Below are 23,290 nucleotides of genomic sequence, written 5' to 3' on the forward strand. Positions count from 1 at the left end.
TACTACTTAAACCATCCCGTGTTGTATTTGTTGTGAATACAATCGAACGGTAATGCACACGTATATAAATTACTTTTGAGCATGTAATGTGTTTATTTTGCCTTTTTCTACTCAAATCGCTCGTATTGAAACTGTTATGCACTCTACCATAAAGCTTATTATGCTGAAATGAACTGTCAAATCATCCACAGATAAACGGGAGACGGACGTGTTTGATTTCTTCTCATCGTCAAACGAGACGTAACACGTCAATAGTTGTATTTTGTATTTTATTTGAATAAACAGATCATCCTTTGCCTAACATTTTTGAGTAAAGTATTCAACTAGCAATAATCGCGCCTCGGATAAACCTCATAGGCTACGATACATTGTCACAGCAACGGTGTCATTTATTTCTAGTACAAACGATCCAACGTCTCGGGATGCAAATTTCGGCAGGGGTGCATTTCTCGACATAACACCGGCAACATTATCAAAGGATTCCCCTCAAGCCGGCCACCACCTCTTTGACCTGTTTCCCACTGGTAAGCGCAACAGGTTTCTTTAAAGAAGGGCTAACGGTTAAGAGACTATTTCCACCTCGGGGCCATCACCACCCTAATCAAGCGCGCAAGATTGTGAAAAATGTACATCTTGCCGATTGGATTGAAAAATGTGTATCCAATGGAAGAAAATGTTTTTATGTCTTATTTATTCAGTAGCCTAGATGGTAAGGCGCCCGCTTTGAGACTGGGAGGTCGGTGGTTCGCGCCCCGGCCGAGTCATTCCTAAGACTTAAAAAGTGGTCGGCGGCGCCCTCTGTTGGCTGCGGCTGCATCGGCTCGCTACAACGGGTCAGGTGCAATCGACATTTCGTTCTGTGTACATTGTTACACAGAATGACAATACAAGGAAATTATTATTATTATTATTATTATTATTATTTATCGACCTATTTTGGAATTTTGTTGCTGCTAAATGTTATTGAACTATATCCAGTTCCACTATTATTACGACTTAGGCACTACATAGTAAATATTTTGGCGTCTTTATTCTTGCAATCACCGGCAGCACGGTGGAGCAGTGGTTAGCGCGTGTGCGGCACAGTTGTGAGGTCATGGGTTCAAATCCAGCTACCAACATTCCAGTGCGGAGTTTGCATGTTCTCCCCGTGCTTACGTGGGTTTCCTCCGGGCACTCCGGTTTCCTCCCTCGTTCCAAAAACATGCATGTCAGGTTAATTGGCCGATCCAAATTGTCCCTAGGTGTGAATGAACTGGTTGCCAGCCAGTCGCAGGGCTGGCAACCAGTTCAGGGTGTCCCCTGCCCACTGCCCACTGAAGATGGCGGGGATGGGCTCCAGCACCCCCGCGGCCCTATAGCTAAGCAGTGCAGATAATGAATGGATATCCTTGCAATCAGTCATTGTTACCTGTTTATCCTGGAGTACCATGTCTATTCTTGTTGTAAATGGTGTTTCTTATTTGTTATAAATGTATATAAAACAATTCTAATTCCAATATTTAAATAACATTGTGGTGTTCCAGTGACAGGCCATGCATTTCACACCTAGGCCTTCAGTAGTTCTACATCTAAATCAATCCAACCCTCAATAACTATTTTATGGCTATAAAACATTGTATTGCAGCTACAGCAGCAACACATACAGTGGGTAAAATAAGTATTTAGTCAACCACCAATTGTGCAAGTTCTCCTACTTGAAAATATTAGAGAGGCATGTAATTGTCAACATGGGTAAACCTCAACAATGAGAGACACAATGTAATAAAAACACCAGAAAATAACAATGTTTGATTTTTAAATAATTTATTTCCAAATCAGAGTGGAAAAATATTTGGTCACCTATAAACAAGCAAGAATTCGGTTCGTCAGGTTTCTAACGAGGTCAAACCAAGACCAAAGACCTGTCGAATGACATGATAGACAAGAATAACGGGAATAGGAAATAGTGAGCAAAAATCCCAGAACCACACGGGGGGGACCTAGTGCGACGACAGTGACAAAGGCTATCGGTTGGTAAAACACAGGTTCACTAGTTTGGAGGAAAAAGAATACTTGCATCTGAAGATCAGCGTTTTTGGTATTGGCCAACTACTAATTTTCCACTATGGTTTGCAATTTTTTTAACAAACCAAACCATGTGCAATGCTAAGACAATACTTATTAACTAGGGTTGGTCCAGTATATATATATATATATATATATATATATATATATATATACACACACACACAACAGAATTGTACAGTTTACGGTCAGATTGTAACACCATCAGACCCCGTGTTGGCTGTAAATCACGAAATAGTCCTTTATATGGAAGCTCATTGAACAATTTCGGTTCACTGTTGAGACACTTTATGATGAAAACTCTCAGAACATACTCTAACCCATATCAAACGTTTTACCCAGAAGCTCCATCAAAGCACTTAGAGCAATTTGAGCGGTAAGATTGGGCGGAGCTATACACAGGACAGGGGTGCGCACTCCTTGTGCTTTGCACTGTAGGTAAATACGTTGGTATCCTCGTTTGCAATATTTTGTGACATTTTTTTAAAATAACCTTGCTTGCACCTTGTTTTGAAACGATTATTTAGGACAAAAATGACAGACAAAATGAGCCTCAACACTTAAACTGCGGGAGGGAGTTGAATTTTAAGTGGTAAATTTATATTGATAAGGGACACGGGCTCTGGCATTTTTACTATTTTGAAACCATCAAAAGTCACACAGTGAAATAAAATGCACTGAAGAATTAGCCTTTTCCTGGAGAACGGTGTGGCTGAACGGCTAAGTAGTTGATGCCTAGAAGTTATCCTGTAGCATCTCCATGGCCTGGAACTTCTTTTCTGGTTTTGCTGTGAGAGTCCATGTCTCGTACGCGTAGAGGAAGATGGAAAAAAACAGCGCTTGTACGTGTCTGATCTTTGATTTCACTGCTATGTTCTTGTCCCCCCAGATGGGTATAAGTTTGGCAAGTGCAGCTTTTTTTTTAATTGATGTTCACTTTGTTTTGTGTACTGTTACCCAATTCTAAATCTATTGCACCCTGGTAATTCTGGAAGGGGGATTACCACTTGTGTGGCCCCTTCTCAAGGTTTCTTATTGTCCTCGTGCTGAGGTTTTGAGTTTTTCTTTGCCTGCACATTGATTTAAGATCAGGGGATGGCGTAATAATTGTAACCTGTGCAGTCTTTTGAGCCATCTTGTGACTAAGGGCTATACAAATAAATGTAACTTGACTTGAAGGCGTTTCCACAGCAATGCCAATGAGTGGAATTTAGAAAATATCTCAATAAGGTCCCAGAAGATTTTGTTGTATTTAGTTGATAATATATATTTTTACAATGCAACCATAATGTTTGTGACTGGAATAAGTAGGATATAAAAACATGTTTTAAGTAGTAGTTACAAATCTAAGCAGGTATTGTGGGTGCTTGAAATCCTTGAAAATGATCGAATTTCAGTGTGTTTTTTTTTTTTTTCAAAGATTGAAAAATGCTTGAATTGTGTGTGAAGTACAGTGGCTTGCAATACTATTTGCCCCCCTTGAAAATGACATTTTGCCACATTTTGCACTCCAAACATAAAGATATAAAACTGTAATTTATTGTGAAGAATCAACAATAAGTGGGACACACTCATGAAGTGGAACACGCTTTATTGGCTATTTTTAACTTTTTTTCACAAATAAAAAGCCAAAAAGTGGGTGTGCAAAATTATTCAGCCCCATTGAGTTAAATAATTTGTAGCGCCACCTTTGGCTGCGATCACAACTGCAAGTCGCGATCACTTACCAAAACATGTTAATATGGACAGAAAAAACAAACACAGAGTAATTAGAACAGCCCAGAAACTCATTGGCTGCCCTCTGCCCGGCCTGGAGGACATTGCCGGTGTTATGCCGAGAAATGCACCCCTGCCGAAATTTGCATATGTCTCGATCAGTTTTGCACATCGAGAAACTGACATTTTTGCCCATTCCTCTTTGCAAAACAGCTCAAGCTCAGTAAGGTTGGATGGAAAGCGTTTCTGAACAGGAGTTTTCAGTTCTTTCCATAGATTCTCAATTGGATAGAGGTCTAGACTTTGACTTAGCCATTCCAACACCTTGATATGTTTTTTTGCTGAACCATTCCATTGTAGCTTTTGCTTTATGTTTTGGATCATTGTCTTGTTGGAAGACAAATCTCTGTCCCAGTCTCAGGTCTTTTGCGGACTTCATCAGCTTTTCTTCCAGAATGGTCCTATATTTGGCTCCATCCATCTTCCCATCAATTTTAACCATCTTCCCTTTCCCTGCTGAAGAAAAGCAGGACCAAACCATGATGCTGCCACCACCATGTTTGCCTGTGGGGATGTTGTGTTGAGGGTGATGAGCTGTGCTGTTTTTACGCCAAACATAACGTCTTGCATTGTTGCCAAAAAATTCGATTTCGGTCTCATCTGACCAGAGCACCTTCTTCCACATGTTTGGTGTGTCTCCCAGGTGGCCTGTGGCAAACTTTAAACAACACTTTTTATGGCTATCTTTAAGAAATCGCTTCCTTCTTGCCACTTTTCCATGAAGGCCAGATTTGTGCAGTATACGACTGATTGTTGTCCTATGGACAGATTCTCCCCCCTCAGCTGTAGACCTCTGCGGTTCATCCAGAGTGATCATGGGCCTCTTGGCTGCCTCTCTGATCAGTTTTCTCCTTGTATGAGCTGAAGGTTTAGGGGGACGGCTTGATTTTGGTAGATTTGCAGTAGTCTAATACTCCTTCCATTTCAATATTATTGCTTGCACAGTGCTCCTTGGGATGTTTAAATTTTGGGAAATCTTTTTGTATCCAAATCCAGCTTTACACTTCTGACCTGCCTGGTGTGTTCCTTGTTCTTCATGATGCTCTCTGCACTTTAAACAGACCTCTCACAGTGGAGGTACATTCATACAGAGACTTGGTTACACACAGGTGGATTAATTTTATCATCATTAGTCATTTAGATCAACATTTAATCACTCATAGGTCCTCACTGAACTTCTGGACAGAGTTGGCTTCACTGAAAGTAAAAGGGGCTGAACAATTTTGCAAACCCACTTTATCGTTGTTTTTAATTTGTTAAAAAAGTTTAAAATATCCAATAAAGTGTGTTCCACTTCATGATTGTGTCCCACTTATTCTTGATGCTTCACAAGAAACTATAGTTTTATATCTTGATGTTTGAAGTCCGGAATGTGGCAAAAGGACACAAAGTTCAAGGGGGCCAAATAGTTTCGCAAGCCACTGTACTTGTAAATAGTTTAAATTGTCAGCATGCTTGTCAACAAGGCTCCTTAAAAATGATGCCAACGGGGCTCTCTAGTGGCTTCGATTTGCCATTGCATTTCTTCTTTCCCCGTGGTTAACGGGAGCTGGAATAAGTTTGTTTGGCGTTTCCTATGAAGGGTCATGCACAAGAGGACAGGTGGATGCTACGCCTAAACAAGGCAAAATAAAACGTTTATTAATGCAAGGATTAAGTATCAATTATGGAAGTATTAAGGTAGCATTTCCCAGTGGTAAATTGTAAAGTAAAAAACTGAAATGTAAGCTATATATTACTGTCTGTCTACCCAACACCTATATGGGGCAATATTTGTTTCAAAGACAAATATATTTGTGATTTTAATCAAGATCGTGATAAATGCACACGTAAGATTAAAAATCGCATACATAAATCAAATACATTGTGGCTCTGCAAAATACATAATGTACACCAGAATTCTTCTTTTAACTACTAGACGAATCGGAAAATCTGCTTTGAAAGTCCTTAAAGAGTGCTTGAGGGTGGACATGAAAAAAGGTGTACAAACCCTGGAAATAACTCTTTAACAAGGAAAATCAATGCTTGCCATTGTCAATTTTAAAAAGTGATGATCAGCTAGTATCTGCAGAAAGTCTGCACATTATACTCACTCTAAATATTTCTCTGACAGGTTCCTGTGAGCAAACTTAAAACGTCGAGGCACTGGTCCGGAGGGCATCATGAGGCAGCTGAAAGGCAAACCCAAAAAAGAAAACTCTAAGGACAAGAAAGAGCGGAAGCAGGCCATGCAGGAAGCACGGCAGCAGATCAGCACTATTGTGCTGCCGACGCTGGCTCTTGTTGTTCTGCTCATTATCGTTTTTGTCTATGTGTCCACCAGACCTGATGTTATGGAGTAGACTTTGCTTGAGGAAAATATTTTAACTTTGCATTGCTTAAGTTAAAAAAAGTTTGCTGTTTTTTTTCATCCTGCTGTATTGTGATTGATTATTTGGAAAAAACAAACAGACTCTATGAGGCTTTCTAGTGATCAAGGGCATATTTTACATTTTTTACTACGCAGTAGATACTTAGAGGTTTCTACAGTCTCAAAAATGTTGAGGTCTTTTGCATATGAGATCATTTTTGCACAGTTTAACCGGAGTTGATCAATGAGAAGAGATGATATGGACAAAATCTTGTAGTCAAACGCCTGGTCTCGCAATGTAACCACTGAAGGACAGAAATACTTCAACTTTGGTATTTAATGAATGAATTAGAAGCGCTGTTAAAGGGAAGAACTATTATTGGATGGAGATCATTCGTTTTAGATTTTGCTTCTATCACATTGAATGTAAGAAACTGTGAATTGGTTTCTGTTTTTTGTTTCATCTACACCGAAGATGCTCCACAAATCTGTCCATCTGCCAAATGAATGTTATCTGGCTTCTTCCAATTAAATTATTTATACCTTCCTTTTTCATATGGAGAAATGTATAATCATTTTAGTCATAAAAAGAATTGTATACACAACTTTTGCATTGTTTTTTTTTCAACTAGGGGGTTTTATCGGGCCGCTTAAAGGGACACCAGATGTCGCTGTATTTTGTAGTGCAACCAAAAGCGAGTGCTTAAATGACAAGAAAGAATACAAACTATAGAGAGTCAAAGAGAGCAAATCGCATCATTTTTATTCTCAAGATTTAGTAATCGTAATGTCACATGCAACTGCCCATCAATGCCGAGGTCCAGCTCATCTCTTAAAAGCAAGATGAGGAAAAAGAACAGCAACAAGATGATGAAGTTGCTGTATTTGAGATCAGAAGGCTTCTGCTTCCGGTAGAGGGATGGGCGCCGCCAGGCTGTACTTGCCCGATACACACTACAGGATGTGGTGCCCTGACGACTCTGGCGATTAAGGGATCTGGAACTGTGAGCAAAAGGTTGCCCTCAGTGATTGATAAAAAAACACTATTGTTGATTTTATACTGTATTGTATTGTATTATTATTTTGATTTCATATTCATCCAAGCATAATTAGTTGAGTCAGTGGTTCTCAACTGGTTTGACTTTAGAACACACCATTCAACCCTAATTACAAGCTGTGACCCAAATGAAGAAAAAGAAAATCCACTTTTCAAATCTATTGGATGAAAATATTTTGCAGTTTAAACCAGAGATAGTAAAATCTATATACCTTTTTAAAAAACAAAAGACCAGTAAAACCAAAACAAACAAATAATATTCCCTTTAATGCTCTATTAGCTGCATTTTGAATGCAATTCAAAAAGCTTCACTTTATTAGCTTCGGCCATTTTTAACGGACTCAACATGGACAACATTGTCTTCAATATAATAAATCAATAGGGAAACGCAAATTTTGAAACACATTCTGAGCTCCTGCCCAAAAGCGCTCGGACATGGGAAATACATCTGGCGACACAACCAGGTGCTGAAGCCGAGTGCAGAAGCCATCAGCAAAGGCATTTGCAGCTCAAAGCACAAAACAAAAATTGGGCAACTGATTTTGTCAAAGATGGATTCCAGGCAAGAACAAGGTGCAAGAAGGCACTGGTGGTTATCTTGGCAATGGCCCCGGACTGACCGCTCTCTGTTAACCTTTAAAAGCAGTTGCAGTTCACCCAGCACATTGTCAGCACCACTACGAGAGTACCATGAACATCGTGTTGATGGAGTTGACGATGTCAAGGGAGGGCTTGGGAAAGCCCACGAAAGGAAGATGACTAGGTACCATTGACTGTTGGCAGCAGGGTTGGAAGGCAAGATGTCTGCCCATCAAAGTTGACAGCAGAGGATTTTTGGGACACACACTCCACAAAGCTTTAGGTGCTCTGCGCCTTACGAGAACAGCAAGGAGCAGAGGTATCCAGAGCACCAAAGCAGCTGAAAAAGCCTCTCGAGATGGCTCTGGAACTGGGGAGGAAAACCATGGGGACAGGCAAATGCCACCTGAACACGATAGCAGGGTTGATCACCCCGTGTATAATGTTGTGCGACCTGAAACTCTTTGACCCCAGGAAATATTATTGATGATGTGTTCAAATGCATCACAAGATGCAGGACATTCTGAAAAAAATAGTATATTGTGATAAAGGTAATTATTTTCTGTACTGATAAACATTAGATTTTCATATATTTTAGATTCCTTACACACAACTAAAGTAGTTTAAGCCTTTTATTGTTTTAATATTAATGATTTGCCAAACATAGTAGGGAAAAATAATCCCTATCTCAAAATATTAGCATATTTCATCTGACCAATAAAAAAAGTGTTTTTAATTAAAATAAGATCAACCTTCAAATAATTATATTCAGTTATGCAAAAAGGGAATCCTTTTGCTGAAATGATTCAGTGCGACGTGGCATAGAGGCCTGTAGAACTGCTGAGGTGTTATGGAGGCCCAGGATGCTTCGATTCCCAGTGTTGGGTTTAGTGTCTCTCAACTTCCTCTTCACATTATCCCACAGATTCTCTGTGGGGTTTAGGTCAGGAGCATTGCCAGGCCAATTGAGCACAGTAAGACCATGGTCAGTAAATCATTTACCAGTGGTTTTGGCACTGTGAGCAAGTGCCAGGTTGTGCTGAAAAATAAAATCTTCATATCCATAAAGCATTTCAGCAGATGGAGGAATGAAGTGCTCCCAAATCTCCTGATAGCAAGGTGCATTAACCCAGCCCTTGATATTACCCAGTGCACCAACACCAGCAGCTGACATGGCTCCCTAGACCATTACTGACTGTGGTTACTTGACACTGGGCTTCAGGCATTTTGGCATATCCTTCTTCCCAATGTTGCTCCAGACTCTGGCACCTTGATGTCCGAAAGACATGCCAAATTCGCTTTCATCTGAACAACAGTCCAGTTTTGCCTCTGGCGCCCAGGTCAGCTGTTTCTGCCGCTGTTTCTGGTTCAAACGTGGCGTGAGCTGGGGTTTGCTGCACCCCTAGCCCATTTCCTGCACACGCCTGTGCACTTCGGCTCTGGATGCGTCTACTCCAGACTCAGTCTACTGCTTCTTCAGATCCACCAAGGTCTGGAATTGGCCGTGTCCCACAATTTTCCTCTGTATCTGGTCACCTCTTATGGTTGTGCAGCGTTTTCTGCCACACTTTTTTCGTCCCATAGACTTCCAGGGTGTCTTGATACATAACTCTGGGACTAGCCTATTCGCTCAGAGATTTCTTTTTGTGTCTTACTCTCTTGCTTGAGGGTGTCAATAGAGGCCTTCTGGACAGCAGTCACGTCGGCAGTTTTACCCTTGATTGCGGATTTTGGTGTGCAATGAATCCAAAATAAATGAAGGTTTTATTTTTATCATTACACTTTGGAAAATAATTAAATTCATCACAATACGCAATTTTTTTATAAGGACCTGTACATTTTAAAACTAGCTCGTATATTCTTCGCTGTATCTGTGTCTCACCATGCTCAACATGTCCAAACAAACTTGACTTTTTTCTGGGGTGTGAAATGGCTTGTGTCAACTCACGTTTGCAGGGCATTATCATCATCTATGGTTAAAGCAGAATTCAAACTTGTACTCCTACTCCTGCTGCTTTGGGTCAACAATTCAACAATGCGCACGCATCCTGTGCTGATCCAGTGATGACGTGGAATGGAAAATAATCTATTGGCAGTGCCAGTTATTTTTCTTTTACAGCATTATTTTGCTGAGGCAAAAGCCCACGACAAACTGAAAACAGTTCGCACCCCACCAGTTGAGAAACACTGATCTATATGATTAAACTGTTGAGAGGCTGAACTAACTGATGGCTGTTGCTCTAAATTGATTTTACTTTTCTCATTCCGCCACTAACAAATTGGTTATACATATATGCTTTTAGGCTTTTATAGGATCAAGGGTCGTATGGTGTGTACGGCAAAGGTAGGTAGACTTTAAGTAGTGTGCTGCATTGGTTTGAAAAACTTTGCACAAGGGTCAGAGGATAAAAAGATAGCTGATTGATTTTTATATACACTGATAGAAAGTCTTGAATCCGATACCTCGGAAATACAAGAGAAAAATAGATTACAAAAGCCAATCAATTTTTTCTCATTTGTATTTACCTGCACACAATGTCTTTCAATATCCATTTATTTATAAAGGAACAATTTCATCCAATTGGTTTGGCAGCACTCAAAATATACAAATGTAAATATTTAATTACAAAAAAACTTAAACAGTAATAGAAAAGTAACATCTCCCTCTATTAAGCACTAAATTTGATCATTTGCGTTGAAAAACTCAAAGCAATAGGGCTATTTCAGAAGTGTTTTATTGCATAAATTTGAATATTTTGATAAATAAAATTGATTTGAAAAACATATATAATAAAATGATGCTATCCATTTCAATGTTTGCCATAAGTGCGCTAAAAATATAGTTTTCATGGGGGCACAAAGTCTAGGAAAACCAGGTGAGTGCAATTGTATTGCCATAAACAAAGACTTCTATTTTAAATAACATAACATCTGGATGGATGTTTTCACAAATGTTCTCTGTTTGATAAATGATAGTCAGCATTTACAGACACGGTGGGTTGAAATACAGTTACCAGCTTTCCTGCGCGAAGTTTGCATGTCCTCCCCGTGCGTCCGTAGGTTTCCTCCCACATTACAAAAAAACATGCATGTCAGGTTAATTGGTCTGTCCAAATTGTCCTTAGGTGTGAATGAGGGAGTTAGTTGTATGTCTCTGTGTGCCATGCGACAGACTGGCAACCAATTCAGGGTGTCCCATGGCCACTGCCTGAAGATAGCTGGGATGGGCTCCAGCACCCCTGTGACCCCACTGAGGCTAAGCGATGCAGTTAATGGATGGATGGATAAAATATCTACTTTCTAGCACTTGTGGTAGCCACTTTAGTTTACAATAAGAATCGATATCAAACACTTTAATCCCCGAAACTTGTCCTACTTACACTTACTAAAGGATTTAGCATTCATCTAAATCCAAACCCGATAGCCAAGATAACTTATCAGATACTCACAAATGTGAGCATTCGTCCTGAAAGTCTTTTATCTTATTTGCTCTTTAAATTATTTCATGCGTGTTCACCCTGGAATACCATGTTTAACCTTGTTGCAGCTACCGATGGCTCCCACAGGCTCTTGAAAAGGCCTGTTTTGTGTTTTTTGTGGGATCTGAAAAAAATAAATAAAAATGTGTTTCTTAAAAATTGCAAGTTGTGCACCCGTACACACAACAGCTAGGCATGTTGTTTTTTATAAATTGCGATTCTGAAATAAAAAAAAATTGAAATACAAATCTTCTTCGCAGAATTCAAACTCGTACTCCTACTCCTGCTGCTTTGGGTCAACAATGCGCACGCATCCTGTGCTGATCCAGTGATGACGTGGAATGGAAAATAATCTATTGGTCTAAAAATTAAATAATTAAGAACGTAGTTTTACAACTTTTGGGAGTCTTTTTCGAACGAAATGGGAAAAAAATCTTAGTAAACGTTTGCAAATTTACCTTTTTTTGTGTGACGTTATTTAGTTACAAGGAATCCTACAGAACAGCTTTGTTATCCTTTTCTAAATCCCCCAAAAAGTAAAAGATGTACAACATCAGCAACCATACAGGAGTGATCGGCGATCTGTGACATTTGTTTAGGAGTCAATTGCTCTCACCACAGTATAGTAATTTATGATAAACAATACATTAGATGCATTTGGGAAATCCACATTCTTCTAATAGCAACAAAAAAAAAACAACAACAAAAAACTATGGATTCCTTCGTAGAGTCCAGGATTTATCTATTATTTTGAAGACAGCGCATGGATGTGGTAGTTTTTATTGATGTCAGCTAGGTCCCGTTCTCCAACACCTATCAAATTCTCTGAAGAAGACTTCCGGTGGTTTTTTAATGGCGGTGGCATGGTGAATTCTACAGAAATCGAAAAACACTCGCCCCTTTGGCTCGTCCCTGCCAATTCAGGGCGTCTTGACGTGCATTTTTTATCTTGACGGAGCCATCCCAAACCTTGGTATTAGCAACACAACCCCCGCGGTGTCTCTCCGCCCGGCCATGGCGGCTCACAAACCAGTGGAATGGGTCCAGGCCGTGATTACTAGATTTGATGAGCAGGTAAGAATTTCTATGATTCGTTGGGTGAGATAAAATGAGAAAACTTGTTAACTGCTTATCCGATCCATAATTGTGGAAATGACGAGAGGACGAAGTGTTTAGCAGGGATGTGTGCTCCTGTCTAACTTAAACCCCTGCAAAACCGTGTGGCATTTGTAGCTAGCGTCAGTCCCACCATCTATCATCACGTTTTGTATTTTTTTTTTGTTCTCATAGCCTTCGTTATTCCCCCCCAAAACATATATACCTAACATTGGTTAAATGCAACTCTACCTAGCTCTGAAGCAGAACTAAATATATGTTATTTAGCTTTCCAGCAACTGTTAGCGGGCCTTCGTTGTAAACAAATAAGATGTGACAGCACTGACCCTTCTTCACATTTTTGTTTGTGGCTTTTTTATTTAGGCACAGCACACACAGGAAAAAACAGCAACAATCATGAATTGACAAAATATACTATAACCATCTTATACAAACAGCTGTACTACATAATAATATAGTACCTTAATGTATGCCCAAAGAGAGTAGGCTGAAGCTTTTAAGTTCCTATTCAAGTTCCATTTCTGTCCTTGCAAAAAAGACAAATTCAAAATCAAAATGAGAAAACGACACTACCTTCCAAAAGAAAAGAAAAATCAAATATATGACATTTCAAACGTATAATAGTATTGCTTTTGAACTGTATTACACAAGCATAATTGTCCAGCGTTGCCTGCCTTGGCATTGCCGGGCATTCTACTTGAGGAAGGTTGTTGGGGCCGTGGTTTGTCAAAAAAGTGCCATGGGGCCACTAGGGAGTGTCAAAGAGCAGTATGACCACATGCAGCTCAAGAGCTGCTTGTACACGAAAGCAGAGGTTTATTGATTTCGTTGGCATTTATTGGGGGTGCCTTGACACGAAACCTAGCTAAGGACACTTCCAGCGGCCTAAAGTACTACTGTGTAAATTCTCATTAAAATTGGTTCAGCCATTCCAGAGCCTATAAGCCACATACGAATACACATGCTGGGATTTGAAAACTTGACTAGACAATATTACATATAAAATATGCAAATTCACCCTTGATATATATACACATCTTTTTTCAGTATATTGATGCAAAATCCTTAAAGTATTTTTTTTTAACTGATGGAAATAAGAACATTTATAAGGTCATTATCTAGATCATTCCACATTACACCCTACACTAACCTACAGAAAAGCGCAACAGACTTCACTCTGATATCTTTAAACTTAATTTGTGTTTTTCTTCTTGTACAATACTCGTGGTTTTACAGTACATCCTTATTTCTCAGACAGTCCTCATCCAATGTATTAATGTATGTTTCTCTGTTTACGTGAATACCTTTTAAATGGATTTTATTAAAGCTGAAAGTAATACTTTGTGGATCAAAAACAGTAAATAGGCAATGAAGACAAAGTGGATGACTGATAATAAGCGGTAGTTAACTTGACCCACAAAAAGGTTTATAACAAGATGAAAAAAAAATTGTTATTGTCTGTTGTTGAAACTTAAATCTCTCAGACTTCTGCAGTATTTTTGTGTTTGGAGTTAGCTGCTACTTATTACGGATTTTTGTTAGGCTTAGAAGGATTATTGCTGTGAGGCTAATGTGGCTTTGGAGTTACAATGATTTACTGGTCATTGCTACCATAACTATTTAGTAAATCAATTGATGGAGTGAACTTAGGTTTTTGCACATAAGTATAGAAAACCTTAAGTAGTAAGGGTGGACGATCCATTAAATTTTGGTATGAATCATCCAACTAAATACATGGTAGTATCAATCGATACCAAACCGATACAATACTTTTTGCTTTGAAATGTCATGATCATTGAATTATTTATTATTAAATAACCTCTTTGCAAACTTCAATAATATAAAAATAAATTGAAATATTTGTATTACAACTGTTTCAGAACAAAAGTCAAGAGGGTCAAACTATAAAAGCAGCAATGTAACGAAAACACGAATGCTGTATAACAATGTTAACTAGAGAAATAAAATACCTTCCACTACACAATATTCTGAAAATAAAGTCTCTAGGCAAATAAAGTGTCCTTTGTTTCTCAGTTGCTCTGTTGCCAATTAACAGCTTTTTGTCCAGAAACAGTTACATGTTTACATTTTTGGTTGCAGCTTGTTGCACTTTGCAGAGTGTGCCTTTTTCATGCAGTTTGGTAAATTTGCGGTTGCCACAGTAGCAGACCACTTTGCCACACAAATGATACGGGCATAGTCCATTTCTGTAGTTCAAATAATGTCTACTTCGCCATGCGCTTCCTGTTTGGCAATGTCATATTTAGCTTCAGGTGGGCTTGCCTGCCAGGTAGGAAGAGGTGTTAAAAGTGTGCTTGTCAGTCATTCACTCAGGCATAAACTTTAGAGAGTGGTTGAGGGCGGTTGTTGAGCGAGAAAAGAGCTGCCTACAGTACATACAGATACATAGAGAAGCATCGCTTGAAGATTGGTCGAGGAGCTAAGTTTTGATCCCAAACCGATCCAAGTACTTGCTTAGTATCAATAATATTGATTTGGATCGATCCACCCACCCTAGTATTTAATTGGATATATCAATTTATTTTGAATGATTTTACGCTTGGGCTCATTGTTTTAATGTATCCTAGGATGATAATTGGTAAATTAAGAAAATGACTGTTTCAAATGCAGTCCAAATGCCAACTCGAACCCCAAAAAGATGAAAAAAGAAGAGTTTACTCAAGCGCGTCTAAGAGACCCACGTACGTGCACGCGCCCCACAAGCATGATTTCAGCTAGAAGATGGCATCAGAAAGTAGAACTCTTTCAAATGGCAGACATCGCCTTTTACTAGATTATTTATCTAGTGTTGCATTTTTTAAAATTCACCGGCTCCTGATCTTGAAATCAACCGGTTCAGGGTGTCCCCTGCCACTGTCCGAAGATAGCTGATGTAAGAAGCACCCAACTGAGGATAAGCGGTGCAGATAATGGATGGATGATCTTTAAATGGCGACTATAAAGGCAGCTGTATCAGCTACCATCGCAAGTACAGATACTTTTAAGAAGACTAATTCTGGAATCAGTACTCGTCCGTGAAGAATATTTATGCGACGTTGATTGTTTAGTGAGCAAAACATAAGAAGCAACTTTTGGGGGTAACAGTTTGACCTTGTATTTTCACATGTGTGCTTTGCCTCAATTCGTGTGTCATAGGCTCTCTAGCTTTAATTATTTGTTTGGTAAAATATGAATGCTCCAGACTGGAGTCAAACTTGTGCTACAACTGTCAATAACGTGTTGGCAAACTTTTGATGCCCGGGACTGCATTATTGGGTTCTAGCATTTTGCAGAGGGGCTGGTCCAAGAGGGAAAAAATATTCTTTGATTTTAATTATCTGCTGATACAGAGTCTCAATCCAATACTTTTCATCAAATCGGTTTTAAAACGGTAACTATTAAGGCCCATTAATATCAAATATTTCATAAACACTAAATTAGGCAAGCTTACTTAGACCTTGAATGTGCTTTAATTCCATCTTATCACTGTTGTTTCAGCTTCCTATTAAAGTTGGACACCAGAACACTCACACAAAAATCAGCACAGAGCACAATAAAGAGTGCCTGATCAACATCTCAAAATACAAGTTTTCACTTGTTATAAGTGGCCTCACGACTATTCTAAAAAATGTTAACAACATGGTAAGTTTTTTTCTTTTACCTATTTTTAAGTGTAAATCTAGTACTGTATTTGGTATTTAACACATAGACGTAATGTATATAAATTTACATTTATCATTTTAGCATTGGCTTTTTTAATTTTTGCCCTTGTCAGTCTAGTCATTATCCCAAAAGGCAAGAGATTGGTTTCTGGTTAGGCATTATAGTTATACATAAGTATCTAAAATATATTTTGAAGAAAATGGACAGACTATGGCCTAGAGAAATCCTGTTACAATGTTGCTTTGCAAAATACCAGCTTTTTAGTTTAGTTATGTCAATTTGTCTGTGGAATAAACTCCTATCAATAATGGCATGCTGATTTAACACATAAACAGATTCTTGAGTCATAGGCCCAATACTAATTAAGGCTGCTTGCTCTTGACATAGCGGATATTTGGAGAAGCATCAGAGAAAAACCTCTACCTCTCGCAGCTTATTATCCTGGATACATTGGAGAAGTGCCTGGCTGGGGTGAGTTTTTGTTCTCATCTTGTATTTCCATGTTCCACCCATCCAAATCCTCTAATCCACCACTCAGTCCTTCCTCCCATCCACTCACCCATTTACCTTTCATCTACCACTTCTAGTACTAATAATGATGTGTCACATTTTCAGGTATATAGTGCTTTAGCATTAGATTAGGCCTCTCAGTTTTTGGATTAATGATTTAGGCTTAGTTGCTATGTTGCTTTAACTGTTTTTGGGTTTGTGCCTTCTCATTTTATAAGCGTTCTAGCACAAATTATCCAGTCAAAACCAGTTACTTGGGCACACAATCTGTATATAAACTGAGATGTCCCCTGTATGGCCATCGGCCAAGAAAGTACAAACGTAGGAATACGCCATCCCCTGGTTGTTGTTAGTATAGTACAGTTGGCCCTAAACTACGACCGGTGGGCCGCTGGACTACCAATGATATTGATGACATGAAAAGGCATTGGGTTGTATCTCATTATCACACTATCTTTATTCACAGTACTAGAAAAGGATTTTAATTACGTTGTGTAAAGACTATAAATTTGTCACTTACAATGCTTAGAATAGAAGAATAGAATATAATTTATTGTCATCGTAACATGTGAAACCCTCCACGAAATTAACATTCGTCTCTGGCACCGTGAATAATAGTGTGAGATAAGTAGATAAGATCTACTGCCTTTCAGCCTGCAACTATACCACTGATGGTACAGTGCTCTGACAATTAAGCGGAACTTGGACCTGTTAAGACTGTTTGCAGCATAAGAGTGTCAGTTGAGGAACACTGGTCTAGTGGGTGGGATCCGGCGCTTACCTCGTCGCAATCTGCATTTGGTTCCTGTTGTATTTAATGTTATGCAGTTATGAACAACTATCTGTGTCCTAGCGGCCTTGTGGCTAGAATTTGGTGCTTTTACCAAGTTGAGGTTTTTCGGTGCTTGTTACAGTCCTAAAAATATGGTTAGGTTATGTCTATTTACTTTTTGTGTTTAAAGTTATGATTTCCATTTTCATGTCTTCTCCAGCAATCCAAAGACTCCCTACGCCTAGATGAGACCATGCTAGTCAAACAACTACTGCCAGAGATCTGCCATTTCATCCACACGTACCGTGAAGGCCATCAGCATGCAGCTGAACTTCGAGCTTCAGCCTCAGCTGTTCTTTTCTCTTTAAGCTGCAGCAATTTCAATGCTGTTTTCAGCCGAATTTCCACCAGGTACCACACTGTATTATTTTTAAGTCAAGTCAAGTCATGTTTATTTGTATAGCCCTTAATCACAAAGGATCTCAAAGGGCTGCTCTCTTTTCTTGAATTCTGGGAATTAATTTAGAGAGGTGTAAACAGTGTCTTGCATACGTATAGCCCCCCCAAACCTTTTGAAATATTGTCATATTTTAGGCTTTAAAATTATAGATACATTTTTAAAAACAATCGTGAAAAGAAAACTGATGTATTTAACATTTTATGTTGTGTTAACAGATAAAGAAATTCAAAAGTAGGCGTTGCAAAATTAATTGCTCCCTTTGATTTAATACTTTCTACAAGGTCCTTTTTCTGCGATCACAGCCACAAGTCTTTTTTGGTATGCCGCTAAAAGTTTTGCACATCTCGAAACAGAAATATTTGCTCATTCTTCTTTACAAAACATCTCAAGTTCCTTAAGGTTTGTTTGATAGGGATCATTTCTAAACAGCATTTTTCAGATCTCTTCAAAAATGCTCTATTGGACTAAGATCAGGACTTTGACTTGGCCATTCTAACACCTTTATGTTGTTAATTTTAAACCATTCCATTTAAGATTTTGGTTTATGTTTAAGGTCTTCTTTAAATGTGTTTGTTTCTTTGGCTATTTGTGTGTCTGTCCACCAAAGGGGGAAGGAGTTTAGATATGACTACCATCTTTCACAGGCAGTCAGATAGGTTACCATAAATATGAAAAATACCCGACTCAGCACTTTTGGTTTTATTGACTCCAAAAAGACCAAGAGGATGACTGAACAGTTACTTTTCAACTTCCAGTCTCCAGTTTTCTTTTGTTTTCTCTTTGGATTCTTTGCACTGTAGGTTAATATTTTTAAAATAATGTAAAAGTAGACAATTGGATTTAAGTCTCCAACTGGACTCAGTCTTACTCTTTGGGTTTTCCATTATCATGTACCAATGACTGAGCCAAAAAGGGAAATGCAACCCAAAAATGGTTTTGCGCCCCAATGCGGGTAATGTCCTCACGGTGCACAGCCAGTCTACTTTATTTATTGTATTTCACATTCTACTATTGAGGAGGCCACTGGACCCTCAACTGACTCCTGTAGCCCCTTCTGGACTATGGAGTTGTTTGGTTACATAAATCAGAAAAAATACCGGGGGATTATAACACAAATGTTTTGTTTGAACTTGGATGCTGCTGTCGCATCACAGAGTAATGTTAAAGTTGAAGGAACCGTGAAGATTCAGCGTTACTCATCTGAGCTTTCACCCCTCCATTGGGACCCTTTGGAAAACCAAGGGTGACTATATACCCACATATTTCACAGATGTCAATTTTTTTTTTTTTTTGCATATGCCGGCAACTTAGGTCCCATTTGAGACTACCTTCTCCTAAGCCAGGGGTGGGGAATAAGTTTTACACAAAGAGCCATAATTTTTAACTGTGAGAGTCAAAGAGCCATACCATGCACTGACCTGCCATGACAGACACACACAATTAAATACATTATTTTCCATAACACACTCCTCTCCTTTTAATACAACAAGTATTATTCTTGTGTTGATTTCAATGAAAGTGTCCACCCTCAATACACACGAAAAAAACAAAACATGAAACAAAGCAACGAGCCACAGTATATAGAAAAAATGATGAGGCAAAGAGCCGCATTCTTATTGGCCAGGAGCCGCATGCGGCTCTAGAGCCACGTGTTCACCACCCCTGTCCTAAGCTGAAAAAGTCATAGGTAAAATGAGGTATCGACTGAAACTAAATGCTGCATAGATTATTTTATTTTTAATTATTTTTGAATACAATTAGATTAGACACTCTTTCAATGGTTCTACAAGCATTTTATTCAACGAGAGTCATGTTGGCGTTCAGTCGCTCAAGCGCTATAACAGACTTTCTGCCTGTAATCTGATGTTTACAATGTGTACTTTGAACCTCTGAACCTCTTTAAGACAACCGCTTCAGATTTTCTTTGTGGTTCACAAGGGTTTGGTATCTCCATCACTCTGTTTAACATAACAACCAAGTCCGGACAATTAACAAAGACAAAAATCATTCACTGTTGTTTCTCTCTGAGTAGCCATTATTTCTGTTGCTGCGTTTTTGACACCTTTTTTGTGATTAAGGGCTATACAAATAAACATGACTTATACTACTCTTATCGGCACAAATGTACCTTTTTTATGACAACATGTCTACGCTTAATTTATTAGAGCATCAAATTCCATTGGTGTGCTGTGAATTTAACATATTGGCCTTCACTACAGTATGAATCAGAGATGTGTTTTTGAATGAACCTGCTCTATTAGCTGAAACTTGGAAGTAAAATGTATTTTATTTCATTTGTGCGGACTGCCGCCGCTGGGCACCGTCCGCCCGAGTAGCCTGCAACACGGTATGCGCGAGAGGGGCAATGGGAGCAACGCAAAGGGGCGGACAATCAGTAAAGCTTGTCTTTTGACAAAAACTAAGTTAAAGAAGACTGCATAAACTGAGACAATGAACAATGGTGGGTGGATAATTTAAAAAAAATCAGCTAGAAATGGCTCAACTTGGGCTTAAAATCTTACCTCTAGGCTGAAAGTGGCAGACAAAACCTTTTTCCGCTTGCCAAAGGCTTGCTCGCTTCGGAGTTGTCCAAACTCTCGCTATTAGATCAACACAATGTACTGTATTTTCTTGTGCAGCTTGTCCTCTATAAGTTTAACGGCTGTTGGCGCGATCGCTTTGGTGGATTACTGCCCCCTAGCCAAGTTCTAGTTTGTGAAAATTGTGATTTTTTTTTTTTTTAAAGCCAGCTAGCTGGCATTCAAATGCCCAATCAGATTCTGATTGGCTAAACCGACAGTTTCTGGAAGACTACTAATATAGCACTCCGCCTTCAGAATTGTTTGTGGATGCCTACGGGTAGATTTCTGAGCCTAGTAACAACTATTGGCTGGAATGTTAAGTGGTTAAATGCTTCACAGGGGTTGTGTTCCAAAAACGTCCCGTGATAATAAAGACCTGCAAAGAATGATAAATGGTAAATGGTCTGCATTTATACAACGCTTTTCAAGTCAATGAAGACCTCCCAAAACGCTTTACAATGTGCTTCACACTTAACCATTCACACGAACACTCACACACCAATAGCGGCCATGCAGCTTATTGGGGGCATTAGGGATTCAGTGTCTTGCCCAAGGACACTTCGACATGTAACACGGAGGAGCCAGGATTCGAACTTGCGATCTCTTGATCCCAAGACGAGCGCTCTGCCTCCTGAGCTAAGGCAAATTCGTCACACATGAATTGCGTTTGCCTGTGTATTTTCTGTACAGCCCTTTGAGACTTCTTTTGATTAAGGGCTATACAAATAAACTTGGCTTGACTTGAATTGGTCACCATCATGTGGATGTTATGGAAAAATGCATTTAACTTACAGTTGAGAACCCAAAACAGCTGTATAGGACCCCAAAAAAACCCAAAGAATATGTCTAGAGGTGCAAAAAAATTTAAAGCCATATATATATATATATATATATATATATATATATATATACGAAAGAAAACATTCTGTGTCTATTTATATGTTTTATATTTTCCCACAGAAACCATATATTTTCCCATCATCAAACCTTTTTAAAAAAGCCTAGGAAGCGCCAAAGACCCGCATCTGGCTCCAGAGTGGTTTTAACGGGTTCGACTTTGTTGGTGATGTAAATTTCCTCCTCTGACTCTTTGGGCCGGGCGCAGGTGCTTTTGTGGGTCTAGAGCTTATTGTTGACATGATGGCTTTTAGAAAAATTAAAGATGAAAAAAAAATGCGCGCAAATAATGTAGGTTTGTCAAGCTGTTTTTTGTATTTGTACAACTAATACTACAATGTCTTTGACGCGCAGGCACATGAGAAGAAAAAAAAACGGAACAACTATCTAGCCAATGAGGATTCACAAAACAATGTACAATGAAAATTCGCTAAGTAGCGAAACCGCAATGAGTAAATAATGATACAGCAAGGGATTACAGCAAAATCTTGAGAAAAAATTGTATTCCAAAGTCCAAAAAGACAGTTTTACATATCGAAGTTGATTTTAATTGTATTTTATCTTTCCTCAGGCTGCAAGAACTTACCGTGTGCTTGGAGGACAATGTTGATGTTCATGACATAGAGCTGATGCAGTATATCAACGTGGACTGCTCCAAGCTGAAGAGGCTGCTTCAAGGTTATTAACTGAATCTGCATTTTATTTTTTATTTATTTAGTTCTCTACCCGCTCAAACATACAGTGCTATGAAGAGGTATTTGCCCCCTTCCTAAATTCCTTTTTTTGTTGTTGCATATTTATCACTCAAAGATTTTAGATCTTCAAACAATTTTTATATCACACAGAGACAACCGAAAAAAATACAAAATACCGTTTTGAAATCCTGATTCCACTTGTTAAGGCTCAAAAAAATCTAGGCGTATGTGAACAGGCAATTGCCATTACTTGTTAATTTACAAAGTAACTGACCGACCCCATTTCTGGGAAAGCTCAGTTTAAATCCACTGGCCACACCTAAAATTGATTGCCATCACCTGCGTTGAATCAAGAAATCACTTTCATTAAATCTGTAAGACAAATTGAAGTAGGCTACAAGATCTCAAATGGTAAATGGTCTGCATTAAATGGCATTCAAGTCAATGAAGACCTTCCAAAGCGCTTTACAATGTGATTCACACTTACCCATCCACACAAACACTCACACACCAATAGTGAGTCAGCCATGCAAGGCGCCTACCTGCTCATTGGGGGCATTTCAAGAATGCAATCGACATATCAAGATGCAAAGAAATGCCAGAATAAATTGGAAAAAAAGTTATAGAAATTCTATCGGTCAGGAAAAGGTCACAAATACATTTCCAAGGCTGTGGGGCTCCAGCAAACCACTGTCACAGTTATTATCCACAAATTGAGAAAAATGGCAACAGTGATAAACCTTTTAAAGAGTGGTCAAATAGATTACTCTGAGATTACTCCAAGAGTGCGACGACTGCTCATCCAGGAGGTACAAGTGAACCTCAAAAAATATCCAAGGAACTATAGGCCTCTCTGGCTTCAGTTAAAGTCAGTATTCATAACTTCACAATAAGAAAGACACAGGCCAAAAATCCATAGAGTTCCCAGGCTAAAAACACTGCTATCACAAAAGAACACAAAGATTCGTCTTACATTTGCCAAAAAGCATCTTGATTATCCTCAAGACTTTTGGAGAAACATTCTGTGGACTACTAAGAAATCGAACTTTTTGGAAGGTGGGCAGCCCCTTACATCAAGCATAAAAATGGCACAGCATTCGACAAAAGAACATGATATACACAGTTAAGCATGGTTGTGGCAGTGTGATGGTCAGGGGCTGCCTCAGAACCAGGACAATTTACTGTGGTTTACGGAATAATTAATTCTGTTGTTTACCAGATGTTCATCAGATTGTGCCCTCAAACCGAGTGCCTTTGTATAATGCAGCAGGACAACGATCCAAAACA

General features: G+C 38.9%; 1 protein-coding gene and 1 non-coding gene across 4 annotated transcripts in view; one reads left to right on the plus strand and one right to left on the minus strand.

The window, feature by feature from the left end:
- Positions 1–250: 250 nt before the first annotated feature.
- Positions 251–384, minus strand: LOC148357688 (U4 spliceosomal RNA). The gene has a single exon (XR_015851614.1). It is a non-coding gene; the product is annotated as a U4 spliceosomal RNA (small nuclear RNA).
- Positions 385–12,144: 11,760 nt separating this feature from the next.
- nf1a (neurofibromin 1a) overlaps positions 12,145–23,290 on the plus strand; it is an 85,686-nt gene continuing 74,540 nt past the window's right edge. For all 3 annotated transcript variants that reach the window (XM_088345303.1, XM_088345306.1, XM_088345305.1), the window contains exons 1-5: positions 12,145–12,382; positions 15,923–16,066; positions 16,475–16,558; positions 17,590–17,780; positions 21,880–21,986. In XM_088345303.1, the coding sequence (XP_088201429.1) occupies positions 12,323–12,382; positions 15,923–16,066; positions 16,475–16,558; positions 17,590–17,780; positions 21,880–21,986 (586 nt within the window). In that variant the 5' untranslated portion in view covers positions 12,145–12,322. The remainder of the gene's footprint in view (positions 12,383–15,922; positions 16,067–16,474; positions 16,559–17,589; positions 17,781–21,879; positions 21,987–23,290) is intronic.

Source organism: Urocampus carinirostris, chromosome 10 (genome assembly GCF_059441175.1).
Source record: "Urocampus carinirostris isolate Australia breed hairy pipefish chromosome 10, RoL_Ucar_1.0, whole genome shotgun sequence".
Classification (NCBI taxonomy): domain Eukaryota; kingdom Metazoa; phylum Chordata; class Actinopteri; order Syngnathiformes; family Syngnathidae; genus Urocampus; species Urocampus carinirostris.